The sequence below is a fragment of the Dicentrarchus labrax genome, unplaced genomic scaffold, assembly GCF_905237075.1.
Source record: "Dicentrarchus labrax unplaced genomic scaffold, dlabrax2021, whole genome shotgun sequence".
Taxonomy (NCBI): Eukaryota; Metazoa; Chordata; class Actinopteri; family Moronidae; genus Dicentrarchus; species Dicentrarchus labrax.
The window spans coordinates 31,129,436-31,144,007 of NW_026136705.1; the positions used below are offsets into that span (position 1 = coordinate 31,129,436).

At 43.3% G+C, this 14,572-nt stretch overlaps 1 protein-coding gene across 5 annotated transcripts in view; it reads left to right on the forward strand.

Moving 5' to 3' along the window:
• The window catches only part of LOC127363861 (glutamate receptor 1-like), a 67,649-nt gene that overhangs the window by 15,977 nt on the left and 37,100 nt on the right, over positions 1 to 14,572 (forward strand). For all 5 annotated transcript variants that reach the window (XM_051400828.1, XM_051400829.1, XM_051400830.1 and 2 more), the window contains exon 3: positions 11,252 to 11,491. In XM_051400828.1, the coding sequence (XP_051256788.1) occupies positions 11,252 to 11,491 (240 nt within the window). The remainder of the gene's footprint in view (positions 1 to 11,251; positions 11,492 to 14,572) is intronic.

Below are 14,572 nucleotides of genomic sequence, written 5' to 3' on the forward strand. Positions count from 1 at the left end.
TTTAAATGGGACAGAAATGTTACTGTAAATGAGTCTGTTATGTTATTATTGTGCTTAATGGACCACATACACACACTATTACACTGAATATGTATTATTATCTCGTGCCTCTGGGCGGCTCCTACTACACTTTTGACAAAACATACACTTATGACACATCATTTTTGTTCGTTATCCATCACAGAAATCACTAAAGCGCTGCAGTTAACTGGATTTTGTGTGAGAAGGGAGCACGCCAACCCCCCCAAGGAAGAGCCAGTAATTAACTTCTGGGTCTGTCATGTGATGCACACTGACTTTTTCCCATTAGTTTACATTGTGAAAGAAGAGGCTGTAAAACGATGGGATTTATGGTCCGATAACGTTAAAAAAAACTGTAGAAAAGCTGCACCATTGAATCATTTTATCCCCATTTAATGTAGCGGAGGGCTAAACTAGAAGTTGGCAGCTGAAATAGGAGGGAGAACCCCGTACATTGTATGTAAAACTGTCCACGGTCTTCACGACGTCCCCCATAGGTTTGTGAAGAGTCGCTCTGGCTAATCCCAAACTGAAAACAGCCGTCTGTGACTGCGCCCACCTGTCACTCAAACCGACCACGCCCTGAATTTTGCAGAACTTTAAGCCTTGATATAATTTCAACTAGTGAGTTGTATAAAAATACGGTGATAAATGCCCAACGTGACGCCCTCAAATGTCTTGTTTCATCCAAAATCCAAACATATTCAGTTTACTGTCACAGAGGACAAACAACCACAGAAAATATTCACATTTGAGAAGCTGAAATCACAGAATTTTGACATTTAAAAAAAAAAAAAGAACTGAAAATGATTAATTAATTCAATAGATAACAACAGGCGAGGGTTGAAAAGTATAGAAATCCTCCTCCTCTCTATAAGTTTGTACTTTAAATATAAACTCTATCAGCTGAGCAGCTGTTGCATGAGAGCCAGCTAACTAACATTTTAACTCACCGCCCTCCCAAGGGTTCAGATGAAGATGGGAGGAGGAGGAGGAGGAAGGAGGGAGACGGAGGGGAAATTAAATGGTGTTTCTCCTCTGTTTCGCTGCCAGGACTTCCCTTATCAGGAGCCTACAGATTGAGACGACAGAAGGAAAAGACACGACTGCCCCGCTCCCCGTTGTTTGTGTGTTATTTATTGTTTATTGGTGTGGAAAATAAAAAATAAAGGATGCATCGTGTTGGAGACGTGTAGGCAGGAAGCCCGGTGGAAAGAGAGGAGGGAGAGAGACAGAGAGCTGGTGACATTTTGCCCTTGAGGACTCACTCGTAGTTACACGCTCAGTTGAACGCCTCAAATGTGAAATGAGGAAAAAGTGCAGCGTTAAAAAAAAGAGCGGCGCTTGTATCGCCTGGAAAGACGTTTATCTTCAACAACACAATCCGGCAGAAAGGAAGAGCCGGCGCTCAGATACAACGGGGCTAGCAGCAGAGAGAAAGGGATTATCTTTAATTAATAATCGTTAAGTTTCATGTTTCATGTCGGACAAAACTGGATCCGGATCGGGTGCCAGAGAGGAAATAAACTGCATTGAGGAATAATTCGGGGCAGAGAAAGTGTTTGGATGTTTGAGGCACATGAAACAAGTGCTACCTGTTGTGAGTGAGGTTGTTTAACTGCTTCCTGTTGGGAAACCCCTCGCTGAGGTCAGAGGTCAGCTGGAGCTGGTGAGATTTCAGTGTCTTGCTCAGAGACACTTCAGCAGGGAAGCTACAGACCTTAAAGCCCCATTATGTAACTGCTGTACCCTAAAATAACAGCGTCACCATGATGTTGATGCTACACTGAGTTGTAATCGGGTGAGCGGCGCCTGGGAACGCCCGCTCTCGCGCTGTGTAACAGCTCCGAGTGCAGAACACTGATTTGGTGAAACGCTTCCACACATCAACAACTTAACTGTTCTGATCCTTTACTGCAGGAAAAATACAGATAAAGTAAAAATACTCCATTACAAGAAGCGTGCAGCATTTAAAAATCCAACTAAAGTATAAAAGTATGTTTGAACTGCTTTTAATAGAGTTTATTTTTATTTGCTCCCCTGTGAACTCTGTGACTTACAGTTTCCTGATGGACAGTAACTGCTGCCAAATGTAGCCGCTGTTAGCCGGTTAGCTTAGCCATACTACCCTGGACCATTGACAGTTTATATAAAGGCCAGGACGCACCAACCCGACGGCCGACCGTCGGCAGAAAAGTGTACGCTCTGCATGTGCGCGAGGCGTAATACGTCTCCATAACAGCAGATGGCGCTAATCTGTGTTGTCGGACAAAAAAAATGAAAACCGGAAATGACGGATCACTCTAGACCTAGTAAACACAGAGCACGCTGATGGTCCCATTTACAGTAAAACAGACCATAAAGCAGGGTATGCTTTAGGGCGGGGCTACCTTGTGATTGACAGCTCATTCTCAGTGAGTCCGTCCAGCTCAACGCACCAAACTCAGATCAAACTGTCAAACAGTGCTGATCAGATATGGATCCAGATTCTGTTGTTGACTGTTTCTCTCCTCAGATCTGTTCACAAACACATTTTACTGTTTATCTGGAGAACCAGATCCTGTGCGAGCAGACGAGCCGCCATTGTTTCCTGATACAGACGAGTTGAAACTGCGCAGCCAATGAGAGCAGCTCTACTCGCAGTACGTGACCTCCGCTGGCTCCGACAAACTGTCATTGTGACGACCATAACGCCAAATCTGAGGCTTCAAAACTGTTCTCCACAAACCGATGGGTGACGATGGGTTCACAGTTGCTTGGAGCAACGGGGGTGTGTTGGTGTTGGTCAGCTGCATGTCTGGTTTGATTTTAATGGTCTTTGCACATATTCTCAGTTAAATTATTAAGAACTCATTGTATGAATCATTGTAGGCTACGACAAGAGAGGACATAAGCTTCAAAGGAGGAACATTAAAACAGGAGCTTCAACTCCTGTTTATGTGTCAGACTCTTTTTGTCCGTTGAACAGACCGATAGACGGTTCGTCCATCAGCTGCTGCTGCTGCTCAGAAAGAGACTAAACTACCAGCAGATTTTCTTCTTCTACTGATGAATAACAGCAGTTGTCGGTGCGGTTCGGTTTGTGTAGCAGCTGATTTGTCGCCTCTGGAATGAATTGTGGGTAAATCTCTGCGGACGACTGAAATGTAAATGTAGACAAGGAGGCAACAGGGACGAGGTTCAGACTCTGAGCAGACAGATGGGATTTGAACCTGCGACGGATGAGGAGGAAACACTTGTAGGGTGTGTGTGTGTGTGTGTGTGTGTGTGTGTGTGTGTCAGAGCTGCATTTTCAGCAGGAGATTATTGCGTTGATGCCTGCGAGGCAGCAGCAGCCTAAATGACTTTAGACTTGATGTGTGTGTGTGTGTGTGTGTGTGTCATGAGTGTGTGTGTGTGTGTGTGTGTGTGTGTGTGAATGGTGTATCACCCTGAGGAAGGCAGCCATTTAATCTATTATTCAGTATCGCTACTAAACACAGTAATTAGAGCCTGAGGTTGAGACGGCTGCATGGTGGTTTCAATAAAAACTTCAAATCTACAGTTTTTATTTGAGCTGAAGGTCCATCGTCGACCACTCGGACCATCATACCAGGAAATACACCATGTCTGAGTGAGTCAGTGTGGAGCTGAGGCTGTGTGCTGATCAACTGATCCATCCTGACTGCTGATTCTGGGCTGATTTTGTAACGTTTTCAGTACAGCAGAGAAAACCATAAAGTGTAGAAAATAATATTTTTGTATTTTATTTTGAAAGCTTTGCAGGCAGAGAGAGCTGCGGTTGTTGAGAGAGCTCAAGACTGAATGAAATGTGGCCGGTAACTGCTAACTAAGCTCCGCTCCAGTGATAATCACAAGTGTTTTCATCGGCAGTAACTGAACCGGACTCCTTTAAAGCTGAAAGCAAACAGTGACTTATTGTTTTCAGTCTTTATTTTGAAGCGAACCCTCTTAAAAGGTGTTCGTAATCAGGAATTAATGCACTTCGTAGAGGTAACTGTCGGACGTGTGTTCTGGCTGCGTTGGGCATTATCTCTTTTGGTCTCTATAGTTAATTTCCTCGTAATGACAGCTGTCGGGGGGGTGAATTTACCTCACCTGTTTAATGATATTAAATGTTAAAGTTAAAGGTGGGTCACAGGAGACTGTTTCCAGCAACCAGGCCTTATTCAGCTCCTCCACCGACCACACAGAGCTTCACAATGGCTTTTCACAAACCTATGGGAGATGTCGCAGAGACATTTTTGATTATACAGTCTATGGATTCAACTTTTTGTCATGGTCTCGTATTAAAAAATACAAAATGGCCTCCATTAAAACCCCTCCATTGACGTACATGTTCTCAGTGGGGTTTTGATTGTTCTTAGTGGGTTTTAGTTTTTTAATCTCTTATATCGTTCTTATAAGTCTTGGTCTGTCGCTGTTACATTCGTCCACATATTTGTTATTGTCTTATATTTATACATAGTTTCTTTTATTGTCACTTATTGCTGCTATGTGCCTTTTTTTTACAGACAACTCTAGTTGTTTTTAATGTCATATATATATATATATATATATATATATATATATATAAGACTTGATTTAATAATTCGCAATAAATCAGAATATTGAATCACAATAATCAGATAAGCATATCTCTGCAGCACCATACACTTTTGTTTAAACGTTTATTTTAATGGTATTTGATTCGATATTTTCAGCAGATTTTTTGGCTAATGTGTCTGTTTACACACAGTCTAGTGTTAAATGAGGTGCCACCGCATTAAAGGCAGCTTGTTTCCTTCCACCTACAACCCCAACTGGTGCAGCAGAGAGCGGAGAGGAAATCAGGGCAGAGAGTGTGGATGACAGTCCGACAGCGCGCTGTATCGTCTGCAGTCCTTGTGACCTTTGACTTTCCCATTTTTGGCTGCTCGTAATGTCAGCGATCACAGACTTTGAGCCGAATCCGCCGCTGCGCTCACACGTTAAGTCACTTCGGATAAAACAAATCTAAATGTCAGTATCAAGCGTCATCCTGGGAAAGCGACAACGAAAAGTGTCGGCTCAGTGACGGGAACGCAGAACGACGGAGTGAAACAGTGACCTGATCGTCGGATGTGTGTCTCCGGGCCGTCCTGTCTCGTCTTTTCAGCAGAGAACAGTTGAGCAGTGAACGGAGCCGGTGGAGGATGGTGACGATGAAGGCCTCCGGTTAATAGACGTCCTCGCAATTACCCACCGATCCCCTCCAGCTAAAACAAACCCTCATTTATTGATTATTATCTGTTTCAGATCCGAGCTCGGAGAGCTGGACGGACGTGTCGGGGGGGGGGGATGAGCGGCTCTGTGGGTAGACTCGGTCTCAGCTGTGGGCCCCGTGGCGCTTGTCGTCGTCGTCTCTGGGCTGTGTTTAAATAAAGCTCTGTCTAAAAGCCTCAGGTGGCGAGGAGCGAGATGTGTGACTCGAGGACCCTCAGTGGGTACGCGGCGAGGTCAGCCCAGGCCCTGCGATGTTATGACGGGTGTCCTTGTTGAACAGTAATTGTTGAAGGGGGGGTTATTTATTCTTATAACAGGGTTACTATTGTTTGTTCAAATATATTGAATCCATTTTATTCTATTGTTTATTATCAACATTAGAGGGAGAAGTTGCAGCAGTTCCCACGCGGCACTCGGCCCAAAAACAGCAATCCTGAACCTTTTTTTTGGTATTGTTGGGTCCTAAAATGCCCTCACAGCAGCTTTTCTAAAAAAACATTGCATGTTGCAATGTTTCTACTGGGGTTGCCCTTGACTAAAGATTTTTCTAGTTGACTAGTTGTCGCATGTTTATGATATTTATTTGTTTAAATAAATATATTTGAACAGCGACCTGTTAAATGCTAGCAGAAAAAAGCAGTAATGATTCTGAATGTGTGTCAACAACCAGCAAGGAGACTGTTCCCAACATCATTTAGTAAACTGACTCAGTGATATGCATATTTTATATTATAAAAAACTGTACAATGAACCCAAACAGTGAACTCAGTAACTGTAGGTTTGTGTAAAACGAGAGATTTGGATGAATTTTGAGCAGATTATTTCCTGTTTAGGGAACTTTTTATACAATTCTGTCTGTATTATGTATTTTTAATATTTTTTAACAATCATAGAAACTGAATGTTCTTTTTGACATTTTCTATTAAACAGTTTACATTTACTTTTCTTCACAGAAGCTAATTAAATCCCCAGTTGTAGGCCTACTGTCTATATTTTTATACTAGCAAGCCTGAAAACCAAGAAGACCTTGTGACCCTCCATGAAGCTTTGGCGACCCCTAGTGTCCCTCAGGTTGGGGACCACTGATTTAGTTTATTTATTTCAACACAGTGTAACATCACAGAAATGTCGGACCGGATAAATAACTTCATTAAAACAAATACTGGTGGACTTTAACGATGGATGATGTGTAAGGCATGATGCCTAACGAGGTGTCCATTATCAGGAGTTACTGGGAGGCCAGAACCGTCCAACGCGCAGCGCAGCATCGGCGTTTAGCTGAGCTTATGGCGAGTGGCCTGCTGAGGCTGACTGTGCTGAATAGTGAGTGAGATTTGTCGACAGAAGCTTTTCAGATGATTTGGTGTTGCGGTTGTCGGTTCAGGACGGCTTTGATTCGTGCTTCTGCTCGCTACAGTCCTCCATTTTCATAGTAAACAACATAACGTTTAGCTTACTGAGAGGTCAGCGGGTCAAAGCTCCTCTGCTAGATCAAACTCCTTCAAACTGTGTGTTACGCTTATAGACTGTAAATTTTGAATTTGAACAAGTCATTACACTGACAGCCCAATCTGGCAGCCACATATGGTCCATAATATAGTGATATCTCAGCCAACTGGATGATCATAGCTGGTTTTATTCTGCTCCTATGTTGGACAAAGCGAGTGTAAAGTCAAAGTTAATCAATTTTACATACACACTCTGTTTAATATCTACGTTAAACACTTACCTAAGTTAATTTCACCTCTCATAACCAGCTTTGGGCTGGTGTACTGAACTAAATGTATTACTCTGTGCTCCTTTCAAAAGTGAAGAGTAAAGTTTTTACTCCTTGCCAACAGTAATTATTCTCCCCAAACTTTAGACTTACGACGAAATCCAGTTTTACTTGTTTCCTCCACGATTACAACAACAACAACAACAACATTGCTCATAACGTTCTTATAATGTGGGAAACTCACCTGTTTAATAGTGTCAGATTCCTCATAAACTGCCTGCTAATCTGTATGTTTCCCCACATTAAAAATAACTTCCAGACAGGTGAATTCTTCTTGTTGGCAGTTTAATTTAAGAGATAAAGAACCGGAGGAATATACACCGAACTGAAGCGCTGTGTTTCCAACAGCTGCCATCACTGTGAGTAACCACTGATGCATTCAGCTGAAAGTCACCAGTTAACACGGCCGCTTGTTAAACCGAAACACCTGCAGTGCAACTCCCGCCTCCAGAAAGTCGGATCAAACTTTTAAATTAGGTCTTCTATGAGTAAAGATTCAGCTGATTGCTCGGACTGCTGAGGGGAAATAAGTAAAAGTTTACTTCACATGAAATCGACTAGTCACTGCTACGAGAAATGTGCAGGAGAGGTTTGAAGATACCTTATAAATATAATCATACTTTAAAAAGAGAAACGGATAAAAATATGAGAAGATTGAGAGAAATTATTAATATGAATTATTTTACCAGATTAAATACATTTTATTGAGATCCATTAAGTGTTGTGAATCTTTGCTAATTAGAGATCTCTGCAGATGTTTTTTGGATAAAGACAATGTAGATATTGATCGTAGTGATGGAAATAGAAATGAAACAGAAACCAGAGGACCGTTTGATGACAGGGGACGAAGTATGGAGGGTGGGTCAGCTAATAGCTAACGGTATCTACCATTACTGTTAGCGACTGTTAGCTTCCAAGATGTTATATCATGTATATACTGATATAAATATAGTAGACTGTTTCTATATTAGACAATTTATGAGGATAGAAATAGGAACTGACTAATAAAGATGAAGACAGACAGAAATAAGAGTTCACAGCTCATTGATTACACGAGGACAGCAGGTCTCTTGTAGGTCGCACATCTGGACCTCCATCACGGGATGTTGACCCAAACACAAATAACTACAAATACTCCCAAGGCTCTCAGCATCTGTCGACTCTCTGCTGCCTGGCCCTCTTTGATGAAGGAGCGGTCTGTCGTCCCAGTGGGACGGCAGCGCTAATGCTGAGAGACAGATACCTCGTTAGCATGATAGCATTCGCCCCCGAGGGCAGACGTCTATTGTTAGCATGATAGCGCGGCCCCGGAGGGAAGGGTTATTTCCAGTGCTAGCCCACTCAGAGGGACCTTGCTTGTTGTTAGCATGTTAGCGCTGGCCGGCGGGGATCTGAGGCTGCACCGAGGACGCACAGAGTAGATGACACACATACTGTATGTGGCTGATCTAATGCTGATTTATTGATATTTGAACAGTTTGATTTTAAAGAAACTTTGAGGGATGAGGGCCTGCGACCTCTGACCCCTTTACTTCAGACTTTAAAGAGTCATCTAGAAGCATGGCGGTATAGGAACATGGTATTTTTAACATGGTGTCTGCCTGCTAACATTTTTAGGGCAGACATATTTTATATTATATTATAAGTCAATAATACAGTGACACGTAAGATACTAGATTATTGATATTGGAAGATAATGAGATCACCAAGATCTAAACAGTGGATGGTAAACATGTGGCTTCAGATTGGATAAACAATGTATGACAGCTTCTGGCAGACAACCACAACGCTGAACCCCTAAACCCAACCCCTAACCCTAACCCCCAACCCCTAATCCCAACCCCTAACCCCTAACCCCTAAACCCAACCCCTAACCCTAAACCCAACCCCTAACCCCAACCCTTAACCCTAACCCCTAACCCTAAACCCAACCCCTAACCCCAACCCTTAACCCTTAACCCTAACCCCTAACCCTAAACCCAACCCCTAACCCCAACCCCTAATCCTAACCCTAGCCCCTAACCCCTAACCCCTGGGATAATGGAAGTATACGACTCAACTACATATACAACATAGCTCTACTGTTAATAGACGTTTAAATGCAGTAATGTTACAGATTACAGCGGTGTTGTATATATTTTGGTGTTTGATTGACTGGACACCATTTCTGCACTCAGGCTTCACCTCTTTTTGTCCAAATAAGCATTTTGCTGGTGATGTCACAGATAATGCGGACGGGTTTTCATCCAGTCTGAATGGGATTGTCCCCAGAGGATCATACAATAAGACAGTGATTCACTGAATGACTTGCAGTGCCTCAGCAGTGAGTGTTATTTTGTCTTAAGACTTAATCCCTGACTGTGAAGGAGCCCTGCATGAAGACTAATTTGATTATAGCCATTGTGTGTACAGGGATTTACCACGTGGAGGCCTTTTGTGTGAAACTGGAAACTTTTATCGGCTACACAGCAGCAGATAAGTCAGCTGAATAATGTCTGTCTACCATGAAGATAAGAACACGTTATCATCCGTTAGCTTATTACCAAGTGGTGATTTTGCTGTTCTATGTTGCGTACAGATTCGAAAAATAGACAAAAGCAGATAAAACATTAAACGTGCATGACAAATGACAGAAATCACACAGGCTCTGCAGAGGAAGTTGTTTTAAATGAGAGATGGAGCCTAAAAATGTGACAAAATGGAGGAGACGTCACTGTTTGGACTAAATGCAAAAGCTTAAATGTCGCCGTCTGGCCAAAATATATTCAAGAAATCAATCATACCAGCTGCCATTAAAGTAATAAACAAGCACTGAGAGAATTAGTGCTTCAACAGTTTAAAGCCCAACAAATATATGTGCAAATACAAGTGTGTGTGTGTTAGTGAGTGACGTCAATACGTATCCAGATACATGAGCTACGACAAATAAACCACTTCTATAAAAAGGGACATTTCTTACCTTCAAATAAAAAAAGTTTATAAAATACCAAAGTCTCTAATTCAGAATTGCAGGTCATTCATTGTTTTATTGCATTTCCAACAGACACAGCCATTAGAGACTGATTGCATCATTTATGACCCACCAGCACTGTCACAGAACAACAAAATCATTCTGATTCAAGTTACAGATAGTTTTGTCATCGGTCGCTAACGAGGGCCGCCGCTGTTTGTAAGGAATTCAATGTAAAGAGACGCTCTCAGACAGATCACGCTGATGCAGTGAGGGCAAACCTTCACGAGGGCAAACCTTTTCAGAGTTTATTAAAGACTGCATGAGGAAGACGATGGATAACATTTGCCTCGTAAAGAAGCAACAGTTTGCAAAAGTCTGTCTGGCTCTTAAAAGTGTGGGTCTGAAGGAATTGAGGAAGTATCTTCACGTTAATATCTATAAAACTATTTATTCATTTCTAATGCCACCTGTAGATATTTCTATTCGATGTTTTACAGATTTTATTTTTTTTTTCAAGCCATTATTGATCAATGTGATTGTGAATATTTCTTGTGTGTGAAGCACAGAGGGGTCACAGAAAACAGAGCGAACTATGTTTTACTTTTGGTTTGTTTGGTGACCTGGATTTCAGGGCGAACTGGAGCTTGAACAACAAGACAGACAACCAGACAAATGTCATTTTTGGACAAGATTTAAAGGATGAGGACAGAAGGTGAAAGAGAGGGCGGAGGATGGAGGGATGTGCACTGACAGAGAGGGATGAGAGGGTAAAAGAGGTCATGTGGATGTTACAGTGAAGAGACAACGATACAGGACAAAACAAAAAAATTAAAACATACGAGTGGAACAAACAGCTCAGACAGCAACTAAATCTGTAATTCTTGTTTTCTGCTGAAAAACATAAAATGCTTATTCTTCACACGTCTGTCTGTTTGCAAAATCTTAATCTGTCCAATACTTTTGGTTTATGACCAAATTCCTGCTTAACTAGCAGCCCTGAACTGTACTCACTCGCCATGTTTCTACAGGAGCCCTGAACGGACAAACCAAACACTGGCAGAAAATAGGACCTTTCAAAAGTTTCACGACCACGGATTGATTATGAAAATATGAATCAACATTATTTTACTCCTGCAGCACGCAGAAGCTCAAACCTTTTAACATCTGGAACCAGTCGTACGAAGACTAACTTCAAACTGTAAGTGTGGTTATCTGAAAATAATAATCCTCTGTTCTTCTTCCTCCTGCTGTCACAGTCTGCTCCCAGTTCTCCAAGGGCGTGTACGCCATCATGGGTCTGTACGACCGGCGGACGGTCAACATGCTGATGTCTTTCTGCGGCTCTCTGCACGTCTGCTTCGTCACGCCGTCCTTCCCCGTTCACACCAACAACCAGTTCGTCCTGCAGCTGCGGCCCCAGCTGCAGGAGCCCCTCATGGCCCTGCTGGAGCGCTTCGAGTGGACCAGGTTCGTCTACATGTACAGCTCCAACTCAGGTGAGGATGCAACAGTACGGATGACTTCTGTGTGTATGTTAGAGGATGTGTTTATCTCCTGTCTCATACTAGCAGTTAGTGTTGACATTTTTATTATTTAATCGTGCAATATGCAATTACTACCACATCAAAACACTTAACAATCACTGCTTCTCCCACGCTGTTGGACAGACAAAGGACGTCCCGGAGGGGCTGCGAGCCGAGCTGCTGCTAACGTTAGCTCAGCTTGTTTCTCTGATAACTTAAGATCCAGACGTCCGATGACTAAAATCCTTCATCCGGTTCCAATCTAGAGTTAAAAAGCACCAAGATCTAAACAGTGGATGGTAACAATGTGGCTTCAGACTGGATCAACAGTCAATGTATGACAGCTTCTGGCAGACAACCACAACGCTGACGCAGGCACAAAGGGGATATGACGCCATCGACAGGCGACCGGTGAAACGCAGCGTTACCTGAATAAAATGACAGATTTCTCTGAGTTTGAACATTGTTGGAAACATTTGGGATAATGGAAGAACTCAACACAACTACATATAGTACATAAAGCTTAATGCAGAAATGTTAAATAGCTTTTATTAAGGAGCGAGCCGTCTTAAAGAACCAGAAGCAGAAACACAATTCACCTTTTGCAGAAGAGCTGCAGCAGTTTTGCTCCTGTTCAGACAGTCAGCGAACATAATGACAGGAAAGTCTCAGACGTCTTCATCTCGTCAGCCGGGAGCTTCTCACACACTGCCGAACACTTCAGTGCAGCCAGAACTTCCTCTGAGTCAAACTTTACCTCCAGCTCTGCGAGTCAAACAAACAAACACAAACAAATACACAAACAAACAAACAAACAACCAAAAAGGGCAGTTAGTTGTGTCATTGCCCCCACCCCCCCCTCAGCCGGGCCTAGTGTCCCCCCACGGCCTGCGATCTGATGTTATAGTCCATTTGACAGTTGGTGGCAGACTCTGTCTAATCTTATCGGCCTTTAAATCTGCCCAGGAACCATCGGTGGGAGTCTATCAGGGGTAATAGTGCGTAACTGTCTGCCCCGGCGGTGCAGTCTGTCTAATGTTATTGCTCCTCAACATCTGCCGAGGAGACATTAGATTGTTTGTTGGGGCTTTCCCTGAGGCCACGTCAGCACGCAGCGCCCCCCGGTGGCGATTAGAGATGGCGATCAATAAACAGGACGAGAACTTAGTTTAACGAGGAGAAAGTTTCCTCTGAGATTTCAGCTCAGACGGCGGAGTTACAGTCTGAGAGACACTTTAATATTTAAATCTACTCATTTATTTTACAGCTGCTGATTCTCTTAAACAGATTAACCTCTTCTCCTTTCTTTCTTTCCTCCCTTCTTCTCTCAGTAAACCTTGCTTGAGGGTCTATTTTCTGTTTGCTGGTAAACGCCTCACTGCTACACTGTGTGTGTGTGTGTGTGTGTGTGTGTGCTTCTGTGTGTGTGTGTGTGTGTGTGTGTGTGTTTGTGTCTCTCTGTGTGTGTTTGTGTGTGTGTGTGTGTGTGGACTCTCCAAACAGATTTGTACAAGATCAACAACCAAACCATTTATTACAAAATGAACTTACAGCCCTGCTCTGACCTTTATTCAAAACACACACACACACACACACACACACACAACACACAGATAAAGAAACGATCCACACTGACTCATCCCATAATTATCGTTCTGTCTCGTTGCCATGGATACAGCCTTGCTCTCTGTACAGTGACTGACTCCTGGAAACAAACAGCTGTTACAGCGAAGTACAGCAGAGAGTTTCCAGTCCTTCATCATCATCATCTCCTCCTCCTCATCTGTTAGTTAGACCACCATGTTGTAGATATTGATGGTCCCCAGAGGATGAATCCTCACGCCTGTGGAGCCAGTCAGTGTGTCAGACCTCATCTCATCGCTGTGGTTCTCAACCTGAGGGTCCGGACCCCAGAAAGGGGTTGCAAGGTCATTCCTGGGGGTCGACAAACGGTTGTGGGAAATAAAATAAAATAGCATATTGTGGCTCTGAGCTGCTGTACGGTTTTTATACACGTTAACAGGCTCAGTTACCGCAGTAACATGAGGCTGTATCTCCATCTGCTGTCGGCCTTTTAGGCCTACAGCTGACACACTGTTAGTGGTTCCGTCTGTGAGAGTTTGGAAGCTTTCATGTGAAGGTTGAGAACTACTGTTTCAAAGGACGTGATTCTCATTAAAGACAAACACATTCCCTCTTTCCACCAACGCGAACGCACTGCTACAGAACTGAGAACCACGTCATCACATCGCTGTACGTCCTCAACGTTAGCTGTTGTTACCAAGGTTACACTAGCTAGCTGTCAATCAATCAATCAATGTTATGAACAAAACATTGATGGGAGAAATTATTCTTCCAACGCTCTTATTTTATTTTTTTTCCCGTTGTACCGAACCCGTACCGAACCGCGACCCCCATACCGAGGTACGTACCGAACCGTGACTTGTGTGTACCGTTACACCCCTACTACAAACTGATCACTGTGACAATAAATACAACCTTTTCTTCCTCTTTGTTCTCCTCCTCTTCTTCCTTATTGTCCTCCTCTCACCTCCTCTTCCTCTCCTGTTCTTTAAACTGTCCAGAGGACTGAGAAAGCTTTTACGTGTTCCCCTCCTTCCTCCGCTGCCAATGTTTATTTGGCCCTTTCTCCCGTCTTCTTGCCCACCATCGAGGTTCCCTCAAGACAGACGTTTACTCTCCAGCGGTCGCCACGAACCGGACAGCGCCACGCTCAGTGAACCCTCCACTGATCCAAAAACAAAACACGGACAGGAGGACAGACAGACAGACAGACAGCAGCTGGGAGAGGAAAGCATCAGCTCGCATGAACAGAGACTGTGTGTAATTGAACATGAAACTGATTGTGTGTGTGTGTGTGTGTGTGTGTGTGTGTGGTTGACATAACCGCTGCTGCATCACTAGGCTAATCTCTCGCTAACACACTGTTAGCCACGCCACATGCACGTTTGCACACACACACACACACACACACACACACACACACACACACACACATTGTTATCTGCACATTCATGCAGCACACGCACACAC